General features: G+C 38.5%; 1 protein-coding gene across 4 annotated transcripts; it reads left to right on the top strand.

Annotated features, from left to right (window-relative positions):
• The first annotated feature begins 124 nt into the window (after positions 1-124).
• LOC139965620 (uncharacterized) lies at positions 125-21,623 on the top strand. 4 transcript variants are annotated; one of them, XM_071968169.1, is made up of 20 exons: positions 243-260; positions 577-720; positions 1,193-1,443; positions 2,293-2,522; positions 2,941-3,202; positions 4,465-4,657; positions 5,470-5,567; positions 6,255-6,437; positions 6,821-6,932; positions 8,937-8,999; positions 9,681-11,087; positions 12,166-12,318; positions 13,307-13,355; positions 13,546-13,607; positions 14,392-14,558; positions 15,414-15,583; positions 16,477-16,715; positions 17,511-17,663; positions 18,743-18,864; positions 19,528-21,623. In XM_071968169.1, exons 2-20 carry the CDS (start codon positions 642-644, stop codon positions 19,777-19,779), a joined length of 4,245 nt encoding a protein of 1,414 aa, XP_071824270.1. In that variant the 5' UTR covers positions 243-260; positions 577-641; the 3' UTR covers positions 19,780-21,623. The 4 variants fall into 4 exon arrangements, with proteins under 4 accessions (XP_071824271.1, XP_071824272.1, XP_071824270.1 ...); XM_071968170.1 differs by lacking the exon at positions 577-720 and having other exon boundaries at positions 125-260; XM_071968171.1 differs by lacking the exon at positions 577-720 and having other exon boundaries at positions 178-308.
• The last annotated feature ends 14 nt before the right edge of the window (positions 21,624-21,637 follow it).

Genomic DNA, 21,637 nt, shown 5'->3' with positions numbered 1-21,637 from the left:
AAAACAAAACAATCAATAGACACGAGAAGGGGTGGGGGGGGGGGGGTGGCGACTGATGTACGCGCAGACTTGCTTGCTGCTTCCTATAATGGCTTAATTAATAACACACGGTGAATTCTAAACTGTGATTGGTTCAAAAAGTTATGGCGTCGCTCAATCACTGATGGAGTACATTCCAGCAATTCTAGTTTTTGTTGGTCCGAGTGCCGAGTTGTCTCAGAGGGTCCATGTGTGTTAGAACTGTGTGAAAAGCTTCTCTGGTATGTATTGTTAGCTTTATTCATTTCCTTCAGAGAATAGCTTACAAGGTGAGGAGAACAAAAAACGTTTTGTATTATCATACTTTCTGTTCGCATTCCGATGGCATTTCTTTATTATCAATTAACTATGAGAGGGCTGGCTTATCGCAAACGACAGGTTACGTCGAACTTCGAAGTGCAGCATACATTCATTTACTCATTGTTAGGACAATTGAGCCTAACCATGCAGACTACAATATGGAATTCTGGAATATTATTAGTACTCGATGGGTCACTATTGTCTTACTGGTAGCTCTTTGTCTCTCTACTCAAATAGTGCTCGTGTCCGGCTTATTTGGTGAAATTATTGAAGATGAAACAACCGACAGTCTGTTCGAAAATATGGGTCAAGCAGAAGTTACAGCATTCAACATTGTTGATGGTGTTGTGAATTTTGAAGTCACAGTGGAAGATCATGAAGGTTGGCAGTGACATACAGTATACAGTTAATTCCTAATCAGGATATTTAGGAATCCCCAGGACCAGGCTAAAAGTTTCCTTTAGAGTTCAAAAACTATTAATAACTTAAGCGAACTGTACAGTATGTACTTCAAACCGTACAGCCGCATCAGCTTCACCCTCCCTACAACCTATTTCCTTCTCCTCCCCTCCCCTGGCAGGAATTCACAGCGCAAAACCAAAAAACATGGTGTATAGCCACTTGAAGAAAGTGAATCTTCAGTGACTGTCAAGTGTCAAGTACCTTGATGATTATTGGCAATTCAAAACAGCACAATACCTCAAATTATAGTGGTTAGGTTCACAGATCAAAATTAATTCTTTGACATTTTTGCCATTGAAAGAAATTTAAACTGCATTGATAGTAACTTTACTCTTTAAATTTTTGTAAGTCTTAAATTGGTACTTTTACTACATGTTTCCTTGTTTCTCAGGTGAAGATGAGCTGTGGATCATAGATTTTCAGCCTTTTGAATTCTTTGGCGCAAGTCCAGTGAATGAAACCACAGGATATCTGTCCTCCAATAACACAGGGACATGTTCCAATGTTAAGGACAATCTTCGTCTAAGTGAAGGCTTCTTCAAAGATGACTTCATGCAAACTGAAAATAGAACAGGTTCAAAGAATCTCTTTGATGTGTACCAACGAGGGGAATATGATGAAAACGGAACCAGGGTAGATGTGGTAAGAGTTATCACTGCAGGATAATCTGAAATATAAATAAGTCCACTGGCCTTAAAGCTGGCCAAGGTTTTTGTTCTTGTTCTTCAAATGATTTGTCAATGGAATGTTTTCCAAGTTTGCTAGTAAATACAGCGCAGAAGGCAAAGGAGTGTGGAAGCTATCACTTTGCGTGCAATAATTTTGAGTGAAAAGAGTCGACTGTTAGTTGGAGATTGTTTGTCCATAGGGTAAAACATTTCCATGAAAGTTGAAGCAGCAAAGTGTTGGGAAAATAAACATGGTTTTGAACACCTCTCTCAGTGTAAATAGCCAACAATAATAGTTAAACTCACAAAGTAAAACCGGTTGTTCTTGGTGCAATTTGATATATTGACATAGAGTATGAATTTTTAAATCATTCCTAAATATCAGTCCTTAGTTTTGATGAATACAAAATTAATATAGGTCTTGATTAAAAGTTTCTTGAGAGTGTTTTAATTTACATGGATGGACGTGGGTTCTTAGCCAATAAGTTTGCAGCGTTTCTACTTTAGGTTCTTGCTTTAATATGGAAAACTGCAGAACACTGCAGTCAATGTGTAAGAGAAGGCAGTAGATTCAAAGTAAGTGGAAGCCCATAGACTTTTGGGAAAACTAGTGATCACTAATTAATTTAAAGTGAGTACTTTCGAAAGTACTTATTTACATTTACTGTTTGAACAGTATGTGCAAGAATGTAATCTATTAAAAGAAACTAGTTCCAATGTACAAACTATGCGACCAATGTGGACATATTTTATTCTTTTTAGTAGGTAGTGGTCTAGCAAAGTTAATTTTGTTTATATAGTTTTTTTAAACTTTATACCACAGATGTCGTACCAAGGAACCATGGGCAGGTGGCTGGAGTGTCTTAGGAGTGATGGCTCTATGGTCTGGCAGTATGTCATTCATACCACGGACATAACCTACACAACAGTCATGTACGCTACCAATGTCAGACCTCTGCCAGTCACAGAGGATGATGGACCTGATAGTATCATAGCATATGTACAGACTAATATTAAACTTGCCTGGACTTTATCACGGATTGCAATCTTAAAGTAAGTCTGCACAGAAATATTCTTCATCAGTCTTTCATAATATTATATTTGTTTAATCGATTATTTGGGGCAGTTTGTATTTAGGTTTCATTGTTGCATGACCTTGATTTCAGTTGATTTCTTCATTGAAAAACCAAGTTGCTGTTTTCAGTAAATGTTTTTCATGTTAAAATTTGTTGTATTAACATGTACTGATATAGTTATATCCATCAGTAAATTCCTATCTCAAGATGACCTTTCTGGGTGTGGGTTTTGTTTATATCCCAGTCGAATTCAGTCATGTACAGATTCATCAATTTGGGAATGTTCTATATACTGCTATATTGTGTCAAATCTAACATTGTGTACCATGAAATGGAGTAACAGTGTACACATCTGCCTTCGAATAAGAATGATTTTTACCTGATCTTGTTTTCAGTTTTGTTATTGCCTCTCAGTCCATTTATACACCCAAGATGATTGTGACAGTCGGACGAGTAATTGTGGAGTTTGACTTTGCCATCGTTGAGCCGTATGTCACAGAGGACGGTACGGCAGACCCGAGCAGAACTCATCTAGAGATGGGCATTTCTACCTATACCCCGCTCGCTAACACTTCCCTCCTTGTCTTCATGGGGGAGGACTTTATGTCGTACGAAGCTGAGATGGCTGGAAACACAATGACAGAAATACTTCAATATGTGAGTGGCAATTCTTTTCCCTAGCTTCTGAAAGTTGCTTTCTGTGTTTGGTCTGGAGTTTGACCAAAGTTACCAAATATTATCAGAAATCTGGATTGTAATTGACCAAAGTAAAGACACTGTATTGTCTGTCCCAGCTGAAACTGCAAACATAGAGATTTACTTTAAAACAGACTGCTTGCTTGAGAACCAAAATGTATTCTGCTCTTGCAACTTTGTAAAGGTAACTGCTGTCGATGTATGACAACATTACATTCAAATAAGGAGCATTTGCATATAAATATGAAACTTATACCAAACATGTGATGGTGCTACATCACTAAACACTTTCCCTTCTTCCAATGAGTTTGTACGCTGCAAACTAAGTTTCTACTTACTGTTACATTTAATTTCATCACAGAACTTGATGACTCTGTTTACAAAGTATTAAAGTTGTTTAAGGGAATGCATGACTTAAGACACCCTAACACAGGAGTGGGAGATATAGATTTAGAAATGGCTACATTCGGTATGGAAGAAGACAGAGTAGTCTCTGGGATTTCAATATCAAGGACAGTTTGAATTGATAGACTGACTAGTCGTTCAATACGAGTCATTCAATCTGCAAATCTAACCTGACTGATATACGTGCATTTACATGCGTCCTAGGCAATCATTTCATATTGACCAAACCTGCATGGCTTTTATACAATTCTTTAAAAATCTGATCTCGATAGCAAAAGGGAATGATGACACGAACCAGTCATAATAAACAATTACCTTCAACAGAAAGCTCTCCCTAATGGTTGATTACGATTATGGCAGTAATATTTTGCTCTTCTAGCCAACCATACAAGACAAAATGTTTAATTTGTTGCCAATCTAAAATAAGTGTGCCAACAAATTCGGAACAAATAAGGTGGGTCCATTATCTTGAATGTGGGTGGGTGGGTTAAGGTTGGGCACCCTCATCCCCCTAAGGATTTGTGCCTGGAAAAGGCATGGAGGTCAATATAAGGGGAGATTGGAACAGAGGAATGGAAAGTGGGGAATATGTTTAAATTGTGCATATTTAGCTGAAATGTAGATTTTGAAGCTCGATACAAGTTATTGTAAGGAAGGAGGTCATTCATTTAATATTTAATCTCATCTAACATTCAAATTTGAATCTTTTTTAGTAAAGTCAGTTACATCCGGAAAGTTTTCTGTCACGCATCAGCAGTTTTACAGTTGCTGTAATTACTGGTAATATTCTTCCTTTGTGTTTATACATGTCTTTTCAGCCACCTACAATAATCGAGGATACCCCAGGATGCAGTTATCAGAAGGTGGGCTATTGTCGTCAGAAGTGGGAGTTTGAATTTATCTTGGAGCTGAACATGACATTACTCAGTGAAGAGAAACCCATGGATGCCAGTGGAGTGTTTACATTTCAGTACGATTCATTCTACTGTGAAGATTTGATTCCACATGGAGGTATTCTCTTCTGGCTTTTAGTGTTGATATGATAGAAATGAAAGATTGCTCACCAAAGGCTCATTTAGCATATGGTTTATGTTGTTTAATAGGAGACTGTCACACTGTATGTATAACTAGCATCAGCCAATCAAAGTCAGATACCGGAGTAATAGCTGTTGTGCTAAAGGCTGACATGCTGTTCTATTACCACCATGATCCTGAGATCAAACAATTATTGTCACACTTGATGCAATGTCTGACAATATATCTTACTTTTTTTTGTCTAGTTTTACATGTATGCAACTATCTCAGCTCTTTCATGCCCTGTTTGTCATTAGTGTTTATAATAGATGTAGTACTCTGTAGCTGCCTCCACAAGCTGCTATAACAACACCAGTGACGTTAATCACCGTACTTATACAAGAATATATAAGAATATTCTTACTCAAGATTGGGTACTAATTAGTCACAATTAACTTCCATAGGCATACTTGATTGACATAAGAATATTCGTACTCAAGATCGGGTACCAAAGTCACAATTAACTTCCATAGGCATACTTGATTGACATAGGAATATTCATTCTCAAGATTGGGTACCAATTAGTCACAATTAACTTTCCATAGTCCTACTTGTTGGATGTAAGAATATTCGTGCGCAAGATCAGGATACTAAGTCCCAATTAAATTCCATATCCAGAAACATATTGGCATGAATACTGAATCATAATTAGATTAGGTAATGTAATGGTGATGTCAAGATGCAACTTTCCAAATATAGTTTGCTTATAGTAGTAGTCACTGAAGATCATGTACATATTGTCTGATCAGGTTGTACTCCACATGGCCTCCCACTCTGGAATGTTAGCGCAGATGTGACTCTACAAACTGTCGTGGATGTTGTGGACGAAGACATGGATGTTGTTGCGGTGTGTTTCTTTGTTTCATTTGTTTTTTATTGAACAAAAATCATTTCATAACTTTTCTTTGGTGGTAACAAAGTAATATGTTTTTAAATGGTTAGCATCCTCAGGGGGTACCAATACAAAGTGCTCAGTATACTGAGATGACTGCATTTGGACCTTGTTACAGCTTAAAATAATATTCTCCATAACATCCAAATTATCATTGTAATCATTGATATATTTGCAGTAATTACATGCACAATGGACAGCTTTATTTCCAGTTGTTTTGAAAAGTACTAGTCATAGGTGAATAATATAATTAGTTAAAAGGCTCAATCCTAGCTGGATCTTCAGAGGTGAACTGTTTCTGAAGAACAACCTGCTAGGATGGAAATGCCAGGCTATCAAACTTTTATATAGTAAAATTGAGGGTAAGGGTGGAAGGAGGGGGGGGGGAGTTGTGGAGAGCAAGGAGGGGCTATAACAATGACCTAAAGTTGACACGCTTGAACAGAGTTTGCTTTCCTGAGTGTAACCCTCCAGACTCATCTTTTCAGATATCAGTCTAGTTTGCTTTCATGTAGCACCTTAAACTATCTCATATTTACAGGTATGAGTATTTGATTTCATGTAGCACCTTAAACTATCTCATTACACAGGTTTCAGTAGTTTGATTTCATGTAGCACTTTAAACTTTTATCTTTTATACAGGTATCAGTTGTAGAAATGACAAATGACAAAGGGGAAGATCTGCGAGGAGGGTCAGGGGTCAAGCACATGGAAAATGTAACATTGGAAGTCAACATCTCTCCAGCATTTCTCCGTGATCGGTACATGTTAGAGTTAGATCTTTTCATGGTCTGCATAGGAGAAGGTCACTCAGAATCAACACAGGTAAGTGCTTGGCGGTAAAAGTGTGAGAGAGAGGAATGTTGGTAGGGTGTCTGCCCATTATGCAATTGTTTCAATATTAGAGAAACTCCTCAAGGAATCGAAAAACCCCTCTAGGAGTCAGAAATCCATCTAAGGAGTCAGAAATCACACCAGTTAGCATGACATGTCTTCAAGACAAAGTGCTGTTGCAATGTGCTATGGCAGGTTTGAGCATGTACATGTGCCATAAACTTTCAACTTAAAGGCTTCCAAAGTTGTAAGTTCTTTCTAAACGAATCTACCGCGTATTGATATTGTTGTACTAAATCATATCTAGCAGTGGTTGCTGATTTGGTGTTATATTTACTGCATCAATATGCTTTGCTGTGTACTTTTACCCCTAGGGCTGCCTAGGAGCCACGGATACAGAAAGGTACACTGCGTTCGTGGCAGATGACTTTGAGATGGAATATGATCCTATGCAAGACCCTGCTTACTTGAAGACCATCAGCACAGGTCAGAGTCTCGTATGAACCAAAGTCATGTAAAATCTAATAGCCAATTTACATATCTGGCAGGAGTATTATGCTAGATTTAAATTTGAATCAACTCATGCCGTTTACCCTGACATAAAACGTCAATAGTCATAAGTGACACTAATAATAAGGTTCATTGTTTTGATATTTTATGGGAGGATTGGTTGGGTGGAATTTATGTATCCCTGATAGTAGCATCAATGGACAATTATTGACACTGAGGAAGAACAGTACATTAATTAATAATTGAATAAGCTGTGAGTTAGACAATTGTTCACACCAAAAGGACAGTATTTGCTGTACTGTTACTGGTTTGCTAAAGCTAGGTAGTGAAAGGAAGGTGAGATATTCTTCTTCCTCCAACCTTCCCCCTTCTACTTCCTTACCCTTCCCTTCCTTACGCTTCCCTTCCTACCCTTCCCTCCCTTGCTTGCTTCCTTTCCTTTCCGTTACCCCTCCCTGCCTGATCCTCACCTTCTTTACCTTCTCCTTACTAACCTTCTCCTTCCTTATCCTCCCTTCCCTTCCTTATCCATTGCTTCCTTTCCTTCCCCTTCCTTATCTTCCCCTTCCTTACCCTCCCTTCATTACCCTCCCAATCCTTACCCCCTCCTTTCATTCTTTATTCTGTCTTACCATTCTTCCTTCCTAAACTCTCCCTGCCTGATCCTTCCCTTCATACTCTACCATTCCTTATGCTTCTTTTCCTTACCTTCCCCTTCCTAACTGTCCCCTTCCTAACTGTCCCTTCCTTACTCTTCCCTTCTATACCCTCCCTTTTTTATTCTCCCCATCATTATCCTCCCCTTCCATACCTTACCCTGCCTTAATTACTCTCCGCTTTGTTATCCTTCCCTGCCTCACTCTCCCAATCCGTACCATCCCTGCCTTACCCTAGTCATCCTTAACCGCCCTTCTTTACCCTCCCCATCCTGACCTTACCCTTCCATACCCTACCCTCAATTATCCATCCATTCCTTACCCTTAAATTCTTACTTTTCCTTTACTTACTCTACCTTTCCTTCCCTCCCTTACCCTCCATTTTATACTCGTTCCATACTCTTCTCTTCCTTATCATAACTTCCTTACCCTCCTCTTCTTTACCCTCCCCTTCTTTACCCTCCCCTTCTTTACCCTCCCCTTCTTTACCCTCCCCTTCTTAACCCTCTCCTTCCTTACCCTTCCCTTCCTTACTCTTCCCTTCCTTACTCTTCCCTTCCTTATCCTTCCCTTCCTTACCCATTATGATCTTCGTTGCCTATAGCAAATACCACCCAAGCCCCTCTTTTTGGCCAGACCCGGGGAGATTGAAAATCTACCGAGTTCCTAATGCTAGCCATAATGAACGCTTCCCTGTACAAATTCATTATTAACCACACAGTGTACTATTTCAGTGGTCAAGCCAAATTTGTCTTCACACAGGAGAGTAGTGCCAGCCATAAGAGCCCTTGTGGTTGCAATCATATGGTGGTTAATCAATTAATTAGGTGCGCTCAAGGATGAACCCTAATTGCAGTACTTGGGGTAGTTTATGCTATCAAGTAAAAACTTATTAATGATTGAGTGAATTTGAGGACTGTTTTTTTATTACTTATCCTTCCCTTCCTTACTTTGCCCTTCCTTATCCTTCCCTTCCTTAACTTCCCTTCCTTAACTTTCCCTTCCTTAACTTTCCCTTCCTTATCTTTCCCTTCCTTAACTTTCCCTTCCTTATCTTTCCTTAGCCTTCCTTTCCTTACCCTTCTTACTCTTAGCTCCTTAATTATCCATCCATTCCTTACTGTTAACTTCCTTACTAATCCCTAGCTTCCTTATCCTTCCCTACCTTACGGTTCCCTTCTTTATCCTTCCCTTCCTTGCTAATTCCTATCCTACTCCTCCCTCCCTTACTCTGCCCTTCCTTTACTGTTCTCTTCCTTACCCTTGATTTTGTTTTTTACAAAGTATTTGGTTTATTTTTTAGTTGTATCTGTTCTCATTACAGTTCCCGCTGTTGACTTTTCCCCTACAAGTGCTATTGCCTTTGCAACAGAACCACCACGTTATGGTACGAACATGTTTTCAACTGGGACTATATAGATGGTCTTCTTGCTTTAAGATAGCCATCCTAATTGGAAGTTTAAAACTATGCAAAGCTATACTGCTACTCTTTAAAATAAACACCGTCCTGTATTAAGGGTGCTGTTATGGTTTGGAGCTACCATAATTAAATTAGCTAAAAATCAATTGAAGCCGTGCTTTTAATCTACATATTACTAGCACTCAAATGTAAAGCTTCTTGACATTGTGTCATCTTTGATTACTTGACCTCTAACTTGGCATGACCTTGAAGATGTAGTATGAACTGTTGCAGTATTGAAATGATGTACCGATGTCTAATTCAATATGTAGGTGGTGTATGGTTCCTGTGTGTTCAGTGTCACTCAATACTACATAGGCCTCTGTGTAGTGTATAGAGAAAAGTATATCAATAATGTATTTACCTGATTTGTAAATATCCATCACATACAGACAGTAGTAGTAGCAAACATTGCTGATGTGATCCATTAGTACTACAGCAGACTAGATGATGAGTTCAAGATAAGTACCAATACTTAACTCAGAGAAGATTTAATATTCATTGTCCAGGCCAAAATATATATTAAAATAAAATTACCATATGAACAAACAATGTGATTATTGTAGACTACAATGGAGATATATTTCAAACTTTGTTTGCCTTTGTTAGTTTCCATGGAAACCACCCGCCAGTTTATGCTGATTGGACACAAGACAAGGGACACCCTTCTGTTGCCAGCTAGTGAATTGTTGCCATCTGATGTTGACAATATCGTGGACAGTTTCTTTTTACAAACTTTTCAATTTCCCTCAGAGGAACCGAAAGATAGAAAAGTTTTACTCAACATCGGTCCCACCGATTCTTTCATCACCGATGAGTCTCGTTTCGAGGAGATAGCTATTGATTCTAACATTCATCAGGAGGTCACTCTTTTTATGACCTTTTTTGACGCTATGCCGCCTTCCTGGATTGGGGATCCTAAATCCCAGCTGTTTGCTGCATATCTAGCTCTCCCAGGTAGCGATTTATCTTATTTTGGATTCACTGACCCAGATCACCTCCCTTGTGGGGATTTTCCAAAACTTGAGCACAGACATGAATATCTCAGGCAGGATCTGGTGGAGTTTACACCGAACTTGGAGACCGAGGACGTGGTTTACCTGAGAAACGTTGAATCGTTGTACCAGACGTTGACAAGTTTACATCTCTCTGCTCAAAATTGGAAGTCTTTGTCCGGCACCAAAGAGAGCTTTCTGCAAGGGCAACTGTGGAACATGGCTATGAGTGAGGCCACCCACCTATTGACCAATGTTACCAACAGTCTTACTCAGTTAATTCTCGATACGGTTTGGGAAACCACAATCAATGATTCCCTGCCGGTCGTACAAAACCTGGTCAAAGCTTTCATATTATTTGAACCACTACAGTCTACCCAACTGATCACCGAAGACTTTCAAGCAATTTTAAGCGGTCTGGAGAGCTGGCTAAGCCATAAAGAATCCATGATATTGATTGACGTCATGGCGGAGGTGGTGAGGGTGTCGGTCTTGGATGGACCTCAGCTGCAAGCAACCATCTTACCCCTTGTGGCTCTGTATGAGCCGATCGTCACTGTCCTACCAACATTGTTCCCTGACGAGGATGACTTTTCAGCCGTGATTCCAAATCTTGTCTTTGAGGGAGTAACAGATTTTGAAGTGGACGAGTCTTTTTATGATTTGCTGTTCAATTTAACGGTGGGTAATGATGGACACATGGATGGTATTTCCTACATCTCAGCGTCAGGAACTGAGGAAGCAGAGGATGTGATTGGCTTTCGAGTAGATGGGTGCGTTGTCGATTGGGACTATACCTCTAGTCTCTGGGTGTACACAGAACCACAAATGACCTCTGAAGTAACCTTAGCTGGAGGATGGGGTAACTGGTTAGAGTGGGCAAGCTGTTCCACATCTTGTGAGGGAGGGTCACAATCCAGAGAGAGACAGTGTTTAGACCCACAGGTACCATGCAGTGGGGTTGCTATGGAAACAAGGGCATGCAATGAGCTTCGCTGTGGCTTATATAGGGACATGAATGGTGAGTTGATATTAGTTATTGAATGTGAAACCAGTCTGTGGGAGAGCAACATGAATAAATGTTGGTTCCATCAGAAATGGAATGTAGACATCATCAAACTCGGCCATGACAGTATTAGTTTTAGAATATGGCTTGAAACGGGTTAATCTCCCTCAGAAATATGTTTTAGTGATAAACCGCTTAAAGGGATGTTACCAGCTGTGGCAGTCAGTGTAAGACTTACCTTAGAAAGAGCAAAAATATTTCATACTGTTAGTTGAAGTCGTAATGTCCCAAACAGACGAACTCAAAGTGTTGTTGCATGAACTAAACTTTTCCTTACTCCAGGTAGTGGATCACAAAAGGTGGCCTATGATATCACCATGGTAGATTGTCTTCAATAGTTGTACTTCCTTATTATTATCATGATTATATTCTTGTTGATTTACTCTGGAATTGTGTCACAGTTGGAAAGTTTGCCTAAGATGCCAATTTATATTTAAAATTTCCTCAAAGTACAATTTTCTCTGTAGAAAATTGGTTTTAGTTCTGTAGAAATAGTATTTAAATAGTATGAAGAAACACAGAGAGATTTCAGCTCAATTGCCCTGATCATATCGTTTTTTTTTTGTTTTTTTTTCAGGCATATAGGTTTTCATTGATTTTCCCTCGTTTATTGATCAACGATTGTTAAACAATTTTACCGTTTTGAAACGAACGTATTATAGAATATTAGTTACTTTTCATATTCCGAAAATGTTTATAAACTTCAAGCTATAAAATAATAATAATAATAATAAAAGTAATAATAATGTTCACTCTGCTGTTGCCAGATCTGCATTCACAAAACATCAACACATTGAAACATTCATATTTTTCACTTTTCAAAAATGCTGTGAGAATGTGGTTTTTTGACACAAGATACAGAAATTTTCAAGCAATTTGGTTAAGCCATCAACTTGAGACACTGAAATATCTTTTGAAGGAATCTACACTTTCTTTAAATCTGTCGAGATCTTTCAAGTATCCAGTTTCTTTCTTATTTGTAAGTATATATCATTTATCGTGGAACCATGTTTTTTGTCGTTGTTAATGGTAGATCTTGTTCATGATGTCATTCTGTCTAGAGAGGTCATGACCTTTACTGAGATGTCAGAATACTGTAGGAGGATGCAGGCTCATTTGATCAGTTACCCTCACAGCACAGAGCAAGATGAATACCTGTTACAAAGAATACAATATGCCCACCTTGGTAAGAAATAGTTGAATAAAGTCTGGTATGGTATCCATTATACAGTTATATATATCTAGCAGTTATAACAACTAGTTACCCTTTATTGCTTCCATGCTATTAACTGCACGTAAGTCTGTGTTCCGTGTATCATGATGTTGTTGCATGTATTTACATTACTTGTGTACATTCTGATGGTGTAAGGAACTTCCATTACCATCATCACTGGTACCATCAGTACCACCATCATCATTTACCAGAGCACACAGCCTACTACATCAACTCGTACTTAGCTGCTGTATGTGGTTATATGCATACAGTGACTAAGTTTGTTATATCAATAATTGTAAAATGATATTGATTAAACCGACACAACACACATACAATAGATGCTGAGGTTGGTAATTTTATGGTACTCCATCATACATTGTATTCTCACATGGTACCCCATCATACATGGTACTCTTACAAATGGTATTCCATCATACATGGTACACTTACATGGTACTCCATACATGGTACTCTTACAATGTACTTCTTTATACATGGTACTTTTACATGGTACTCCATCATACATAGTACACTATCACACATGGTACTCTCACATGGTACTCCATCATACATTGTACACTTACATGGTACCTCATCATGCATGGTACTCTTACATGGTACTCCATCATACATGGTCCTCTCACATGGTACTCCATCATACATTGTACTTTTACATGGTACTCCATCATACATGGTTCACTTACATGGTACTCCATCATGCATGGTACTCTTACATGGTACACCATCATACATGGTACTTTTACATGGTACTCCATCATTCATGGTACTCTTACATGGTACTCCATCATACACGGTACTCTAACATGGTATTCCATCATACATGGTACTCTTTAATGGTATTCCATCATACATGGTACTTTTACATGGTACTCCATCATACATGGTACTCCAGTATACATGGTTGTTTGATTCAGTATTGCTATATTGGTTTTTCTAGATCATATTTGGATATCCTCTCAGTCAACCAGTAGCTGCAGACTCTTAAGGTAAAGTGGTCATGTTCTTGTTATTTATATTGAATTTGCAAAACTAATTTCAAAAATGGACAATGTAACAAAGGTACATTTTCTTTTGTATTGGCCATAGCCTATTGATCCATATGCCCTCTCTTTTCTCTTTTGTCCCTCAGTCAAAATAAATTTCACATTTGAAATACTATTTATTTGATTTCTCTAGGAAAAATGGTGAACTTATATCTGCAGAGTGCACAGACTTATTTCATGGATTTTGTATCAAAGGTATGTATTTGTTGTTTATTCCCCAGGTGATCAGATTTATGGTAGGCCTATAGGGAATCTAATTGGAATGACCAATGCAACAGCTGATGTAGCACAAGGCAAATGTATAAATCTGATAATGTTGAGAGCATTGTGATCAAGTGGTTAAGGCAGTGGACTTGTGATCTAAAGCTTGCAGGTTCGAGTCCTGCTTCTCTTCAGCCAGGTGTATAAATGGAGACCTGTGAGATTAAACTGTTAGTGGGACGCTGTTTAGCTGAGCTACCCCCATGTGGAGGGATTGTCTCTATGTTTGACAGTTTATCATTGATCAGGGTAATCCCATCTAGATTTACTGTTATCATTTATTCTGAAAGGAGCAGCTAGAATGTGTAGGTCAAAGCTTATAAGCAGATCTTTGCAGTTGTTTATGCATTGGTTATGCAGTATGTACTCTATATCTGGATAGTTCAGTGGTCTTGAAATATTTGTACATGATTCATTGATTCCAAATTTAAATTTTTTAGAGTAATTCTAATTTTCATAATGAACACTGCACAGCCACAGACTCAAGCATTATAATATGCAAAGACAACCAATTGCTTTAATTGGCAAAATTTACTTGACCAGTCAACAACAGATGAATCACATGCAGTTAATACCTCCTAGGGAACCCATCCCCTCCTTCATCCCCTCCCCCTCCCCACACACTAGTATTCCAGGTTGGTTTGTGTTTTTAGAACTAAATCTAGACAGCAGTTAAATTCACTGATATAAAGTTTCTCCTTCTGTGCCCATTTTCCAGATTTTGTACTTGTGTTTGATGCATTTGCTGGAAATGATGAGAGTATTAGCATGCTCTGGGACAACAGGGACAAGGCTGACAGTTTCAATGGAGGAAATAGAAGGAATTCTCACTTTCTTGACACTGAACTGATAAGAATGTGGAATAGAGACACTTATGTCAAAGAGGTTAGTAGCAAAATTAAAACCCCGTGAGGAGTTTCTGGTGTGAAGATTGTTGACTGTCATAAACTTCAGGTTGTATGTTGGAAAGAAGGGAGGGTATCCTTAGCATATTTTTATTCATCACCAGTGGCCATGCTGGCCTTGGTTCTCCCGTCGTATGTGTACTGTTATGGGAATTACCTGTATCATACTTAATCGCCATATCCCCGAAACTGTCATACTTACTCGTCATATCCAAAACCCGTCAAACTTACTTGTCATATCCTTAAACCCGTCTTATTCGTCATATCCCGAAACCTGTCTTACTTTTTAGTCATATCCCTGACCCATCATACTCACTCATCATAGCCTCAAACCCACCCTTCCTGCCAAGACCATCCACCATATCCTCATTAGTAACTCTGTTAGAATGTAAGCAATTCTAGTCACATACCATTAAAGTTGGAACTCACAAGTACGGTCAATCAAATAGGTCAGTGTTGGCATAACATTGAATTGTAGAGGGGAACAGATTGTGTCTGGTGATTGTAGTTCCTCTAGTAGTCTTAATCATTACCCATGAATGCCAATGCCTGATTGCATAAGCAGGTAATGAAAGATATTCTCTGAAGTTAATTTAAGGTTATAAACTTACTTGGTGCAGTCAAGCAATAGCTGTGATTGGCTTCTTGGAGATGATATGTACTGTTATGATGTAAAACAGAAAAACCTCCCTACCAAAGGAAGTCCCCAGAAACTAATGAAGGTTAAGAAATTTCTTTCTCTTTAAGAAAAACAAAAGAATTTCTGTTAAAGTATGTGGTTATTGTTGTAGCTCTCTGATAAGACTGAATACTGACAATATTTTTATTTTATCAGGTCCAGTTGGCTGTTTATGATGTTGATGATCAACTGGTGTTGGATCTTCGTTTTGATGGAGCTGACACTAAACCACACACTTGGTTCTCAGCTGCCACTTTAACATCAGCATGGCCTTACACAGACCTGACAACAGCCGAGGAAACCCCAAACTTTCAAATTCACACCGGGTGGGTTCATTTCATCTTTGCTTTCAGCTATCACAAAAAATAGATCTGCTTTTGCTTAAAGGCTTTGAAGACTGGCCCCAAACCACGTGCCGCCCTGTGAAAAAGTTAACTTTCCGTTGCTTGCAAGTTGAAGCTTTTTTCTTATTGCTACAAAATTCAGACAGAAATGAAACGTGATACCTTGTTATCTTTTATCTGGACCTGAGATCAGGGAGTTCTATAACAACTCCCTGCTGAGATGTCCATCTCTGCTATGTACACTGTGTTATGGGTATTGACTGTAGCTGAATGTAGTGACTGTACACTAGTGTCTAATTTCTGATGGTGGCAAGCTGTGTGTGTATTTGATGGGATCGATGGTGGTGTTTAACACTTCTGTTACACCTCAGTCGAAACTAGGTCAAATTACCGGCATGAGACGTTTCTTTGTGCGCGAGTCATTACACCCTTTAAACTCTCCAAATAATAGAAACAGCATGAGAGAAAGTAAATGGGAAGGAAGAAACAAGCAGTGATAAATCTCTTGTTTTCAAATTATACATTGTTTAACAATTCTTTAAACACGATTACTAGCAATTTATTTGAGAAGTTGAGATATATGTAAATGACTGTTGCCAGAGATCTCTTAACCTTCTCATAATATGTACAAAGTTAATGTTACCTACACATGATAGTTGGAGGAGGGGGGGGAGGGGGTGGTTTGCAATTATAGTGACTGAATACAACATGGAAGCTGATAGTCTTAGCTGGATCACATCTCCTAACTGATGGGTTTGTAGTCATCTACTATGAGTCTCCCCCAGCAGGGCTGTCAAACAATCAGTCACAATGCAGATGTGATGACTAATTAATTAGCTTCTGCTATTGTTTCTTCTTATCGTGTTGTGGTTTAGGAACCGTGATGGAAACGAGAGGTTCTTATCAGTTGATAAAAATTTGGGTAAATGTGAAGAAAGGAGCGGATGGTTAATGGTGATAGATGGGGATGTGGAATTCGCCTGTGACTGGCAAGTCAGCGCTGCTTATCCATTAATATTGTTCAGCAGACGAACATCTGGCAGCAACTGGAATTCAGGAACCAATACCGGCAAAGCATCACGACTAGCTGTGTTTGTCCAGTATTACATGCATGGTTTGTGCTTTACCTTTGTTAATATCGCAGGTTTTTTTTCTTTTGTTTTAAGGGGGTGGGGGTCAGAGGGATATTAGATAATTGTTACATTCTGCAGATTGAATTTGTGATGTATAAAGCTGGTGTACACTCCACGATTAGCAGTCTTGTGGTCAGGGCCGGACTAAGCGATTGGGGGGCCCGGGGCATGCAATTGTGTGGGGGGCCATATAGTCTGCTTACATAACAACTGTACACAGGCTATTTCACTGAGAAGAAAAATCACACCCTCGATCGAGGGTTTCTCCCGGACTGATTAGTGACTGCCTTTATTCGAGTAGCGAATAATATTCAGTCAGCGAAACAGCATGGGAAACACATCACTTCAACGTTACATGCTAAGAATTTTGTGGATCACAATTACGACAGTTTTTTAAATTTTAGGATACACTATATGTGGGGGCCCCAAAATGTGGGGGGCCTGGAGCATGTGCCCCTGTTGCCCTGCCTTTAATCCGCTACTGCTTGTGGTGCTATATGAGCACATCAATCAAGCTGGTTATTGGCAGAGATGATTTTATGTTTGTGTAATAGTGGCACCAATAGCCATTGTGTGGGGGGGGGCTGGGTTTAGGGAACCAAGTTAATAAAAGCTGATGGTTCTACATTTTTTTTCCAAAGGGGAACAGATAGTGTGATGTCAGAAGTATGCAGCTCTTTGTAATTATCCATCCTTTGTCATTTTCATTTTTGCAGTTTACACTAGAGCCTCATTAGAGAAGTTAATATAAGACCTCACTACTTATTTATTGGCAGAGCCACCTGTGCCAGCAGTGACCCATCCTGGCCCTATTGTTTATACCTCTGATGTCATACAAGAGCCTGAAGATTGGCAGGAATTAAACTACCAAGAGTATGATCATGACAAGCAAGTCCATCGCTCTGACTTCACAAACTTTGCAATGTCCGGTAGGTTTTACAAGTTTGAGAGTAATCAGCCCATTCCTTCTTTGTTTACCACTTTCGTGACTTCTCTTTTAAGCTTCGTGTACGTTCCTTTTGGGCTTTTCACTGACATCACTCCCGACCAGAATTAAGTAATCGCAGCTTAGCTCAAATAGTTTATATGAAACTATATAAGCTGTGTTAAGGCTAGCCTGTGTTATCCTGTCTCTTGAATAGTATCTTTCTTTCAATGTTACTGATGTAGTTTGCGAAATTGTGTCATTTCCTTCCACTGCAAGGAATAAACAGGTTTTTTTAGACATTTCCTCCGTGGAATTGGGTAAAAAAAGTGGACGATACAAGTATAGGTTACATTTGTTTTATGAACATGCTGTTTTGGGCAGTCGCAGTGATTTTACGGTAAATCGTTCCACCATGAGGGCAACAGAAAATAAATTTCTTTCTTTCGATTGTGACAGCTTTGCTCCATTAAACCCACCTGGTCAGAGTGCATTTAGGGTAAGAAACATTGAATCTGCTTCGGAAATTCTGAAATTCATCAGCAAACAGGTATTGAGGCTTTAATCAGTGCATGAATGATACAAGTCTGAATAAGACAAGTCTGTGGGTCTCCCTAGTCTGCCAAGTATGTTAATCTATTACATCCAGAATCTGAAGCTGTAGGGCAGAGCTTGCATTCTATTGTATGATAGCAAGGTTTTGTTACAAGTTGTTGACATTGAATCCTTACATGCCATGTTGTTTTAATGTATATATTCAGTTGCATACGTCTGTTAGTTCACCACACATGGCAGTCATGACCAACCAGTCACCAGTTGCAGCTGTAGTAGTACTTATCCTCCCTTCAGTCTAGTAGTGATAATCAAAGTTGCATAAGGAAATCAGATCATAAATTTGATATTTTTTTATTCAAACATAGGGAGAGAGATGGACAAGAACACATCCTGTATGATTGATGAAGAGATTGTAGCTTGAACTGGGAGGGGATTGACCTGATGAAGGAGTGAGGGGGGGGGTGGAAGGGGGGATCAGAGGTTTAAGATGGGTCTCACCTTAAGTCATTGCAAATTTTCTTTTTATAGCGGATACTGCTGTATACACTATGACTGCAGTTTACACAGTTATCGAGAAACCAGGTCGAGGCAAGAGACAACTTCAGCCTCGCACCAAAAGAAACATAATGAAGTCCATTAAATACCCCAAGGTAAGCATCCATTACCAAGACACTGCATCAGGTGAAGTAGCTGAGTGTAGACTCAAGTACTATGGAGACTATTACTGAATGTCATTTCAATCTACTTTGTTCATAAGCAAGGTAGTTGTTGCATGAAAGTATGAGTGACCTGATGGTATGTTTTGTATAGTTTCTCAACTCTTTGCATTTTACAATTCTATAATAAAAGTTACTGGAAGGTTTGGTGGTGTGTCTTAAAGGGTGTGAAGACTCGCGCACAAAGAAACGTCTCATGCCGGTAATCTGACCTAGTTTCGAATGAGGTGTAACAGAAGTGTTAGACACCACCATCGATCCCAGAAAATACACACACAGCTTGCTACCATCGGTAAAAAGACACTAGTGTACAGTCAATATATACAGCTACAGTCAATACCCACAACACAGTGTATATAGCAGTGATGGACATCTCAGGTCTAGATAAAAGATAACAAGGTATCACATTTCATTACTGTCTGCATTTTGTAGCGACAAGAAAACTTCACTTGCAAGCAACGGAAAGTTAACTTTTTCAGATCTCGGCACGCGGTTTGGGGCGAGTCTTCAATGTCTTTAAGTCAGCAGTTCAATTGAATGCAATTAATTATAACATTTTAAGCCATGTTCATAGGAATCATATTTTTTATTTGATAGATGAAGTCTCTACCATTCACATTTGTTGGTTGTCCAAACAATTCTGCTTTCAACCCAAGTTACTTGATGTGTGACTGTAGAGCTCCTTTGGCTGACTACGATGTATCTTCCTTTTCCTGTGAGTCGGTCGTTCAGCTTTCAACGACTGATGTAATGCCCACCTCAGCATCCATGATGGTGAAGTCAGGAATAGCTCTGTGGCCTTTTCTCACCATATGGTATACCATCAAGTTTTTAGATAATGGTGATTAGCTGGGAATCTTTAAAAGGAAGTAAGAAACATTTCATAAGGTTGAAAAGAAAGGTGACCCGTTGCTTAAGTTTAAAGACTGTATCAAGTAGTGGCAGGGTTCCCTGTCTAAGGGGGATGGACTTAAGCAGAGTTCTTGCTTTTATTTATTGCTTCTTTATTTATTGAAAGGTAACATGAATGAAATCCCATCAAGCATGGATAATTCAGGATTCCAATCAACCTCCGGATGTAAGGAAAAATAGTGGGTACAAAAGTATTTATCACAATAGAATGTATCTCATGTTGGAGGAATTAACACCATGCAAAATATTAGCAAAGTCGAAGAATCTGTGTAGGTGGTATTAAATGTTCTCGCAAATATACTTTCAGAAGTACAAGGTAAAAGTGTTTGTATTCATCTTGGAACATACATCCCTGTGATCATTTGGAAAGAAACCCTGAGATCAAGCAAGAAGTATAAAAATAATTGAGAGCAGGAAAATAATTGAGGTATATTCTTCTTTGGTTCTCAGATATTTTGAAGTTTTTTGTCCAATAATTGTTCAAATTGAAGATTTTTTCTTGTTGCTTGTTTAGTAGAGATGTCACAGACGTTATGTGTGGGAAGGTCCTCAAGTTGATGATCAAATCCGGGTGAAAGGAGTTGTTAATATTTCTTTCATCACTTGTTACAGAAATCCTTGTTACTGTCTGAGAAGATATTTTATTTTATATCAAGGTTGTAATATTAACAAAATAGCAAGCAATGGGTGAAACCCATTTTCCTTTCTACTATTGTTAATGCAAGTTTTTTTTTTCCTTTTTCAAATCAGGGAAGTTTAATCTTTTTTACCAATTGATTTAATAGCAGAAGGGTCAACTGCTGGAGATAAATTGCTAAAATCTCATCATTGCTATGTTATTATTACTTATTAGTGACATAAATAGTGTTTCTGTGGTATTATGATATCAGCAGTATAGATCGTTACAAGCTACTGTATGCTTTCCATCCAGAATCCATACTTAATTATATTGTATTATTTTAACTTAATAAAATCAAACTAAGTTTTTGCTGGTGTCATAAGATGGCATCAATTTCATTTTTACTGGTTGTGATGTTCTATTTGGGTTAGGTCAGATCGAAGCTTGGTCTAAAAAACTATGTACATGAAAGGGGCTGTACAGTGTGACACAATAATGGCTGGATCTGTTAAAATTGACACATTCCAAACCCCTATGGTAAACTTGAATCTTTGGGAATGTTTAGTTTGCAAAATGTTGTGATGTGTGCTGGGTTTCCATGGTAACATAAACTGAGCAAGTTAGTTGTCAATGGATGTTGGTACAGACAATTCTCTTATATGTTTTATTATGTATAGTCCAGAGTTTGCATAATGTTGTGATGAGTGCTGGGTTTCCATGGTAATATAACCTAGTTTTCAGTGGATGTTGGTAGACTAAATTGTCTCTTACATGTTCTATTATGTATAGTCCTGAATTTGCATTATGTTGTGATAAGTGCTGGGTTTCCATGGTAACATAAAACTAGTTTTCAGTGGATGTTGGTACAGACTAAATTGTCTCTTATATGTTCTATTAAGTTTAGTCCTGGGTTTGCATAATGCTGTGATTAGTGCTGGGTTTCCATGGTAACATAAACTGAGCTTGTTAGTTGTCAATGGATGTTGGTGCAGACAATTCTCTTTTATGTTCTATTAAGTATATTCTTGGGTTTGCATAATGTTGTGATTAGTGTTGTGTTTCCATGGTAACATAAACTGAGCATGTTAGTTGTCAATGGATGTTGGTACAGACAATTGTCTCTTTCTTGTTCTATAATGTATAGTCCTGATAAGATTGGAATTAGATATTTGGCAA

Source organism: Apostichopus japonicus, chromosome 3 (genome assembly GCF_037975245.1).
Source record: "Apostichopus japonicus isolate 1M-3 chromosome 3, ASM3797524v1, whole genome shotgun sequence".
NCBI classification, from domain to species: Eukaryota; Metazoa; Echinodermata; class Holothuroidea; order Aspidochirotida; family Stichopodidae; genus Apostichopus; species Apostichopus japonicus.
The sequence above is the reverse complement of the archived record's forward strand: the minus strand, read 5'-3'. Positions and strand labels throughout refer to the sequence as shown.

Excerpts from the sequence above, each read along its gene's own strand:
- LOC139965620 (XM_071968169.1), top strand. The coding sequence starts at position 642 with ATGGGTCAAGCAGAAGTTACAGCATTCAACATTGTTGATGGTGTTGTG. Across the intron at positions 2,523-2,940 it reads TCACGGATTGCAATCTTAAA|TTTTGTTATTGCCTCTCAGT; the intron begins GTAAGTCTGCAC and ends TCTTGTTTTCAG. Across the intron at positions 16,716-17,510 it reads TGTCCAGTATTACATGCATG|AGCCACCTGTGCCAGCAGTG; the intron begins GTTTGTGCTTTA and ends ATTTATTGGCAG.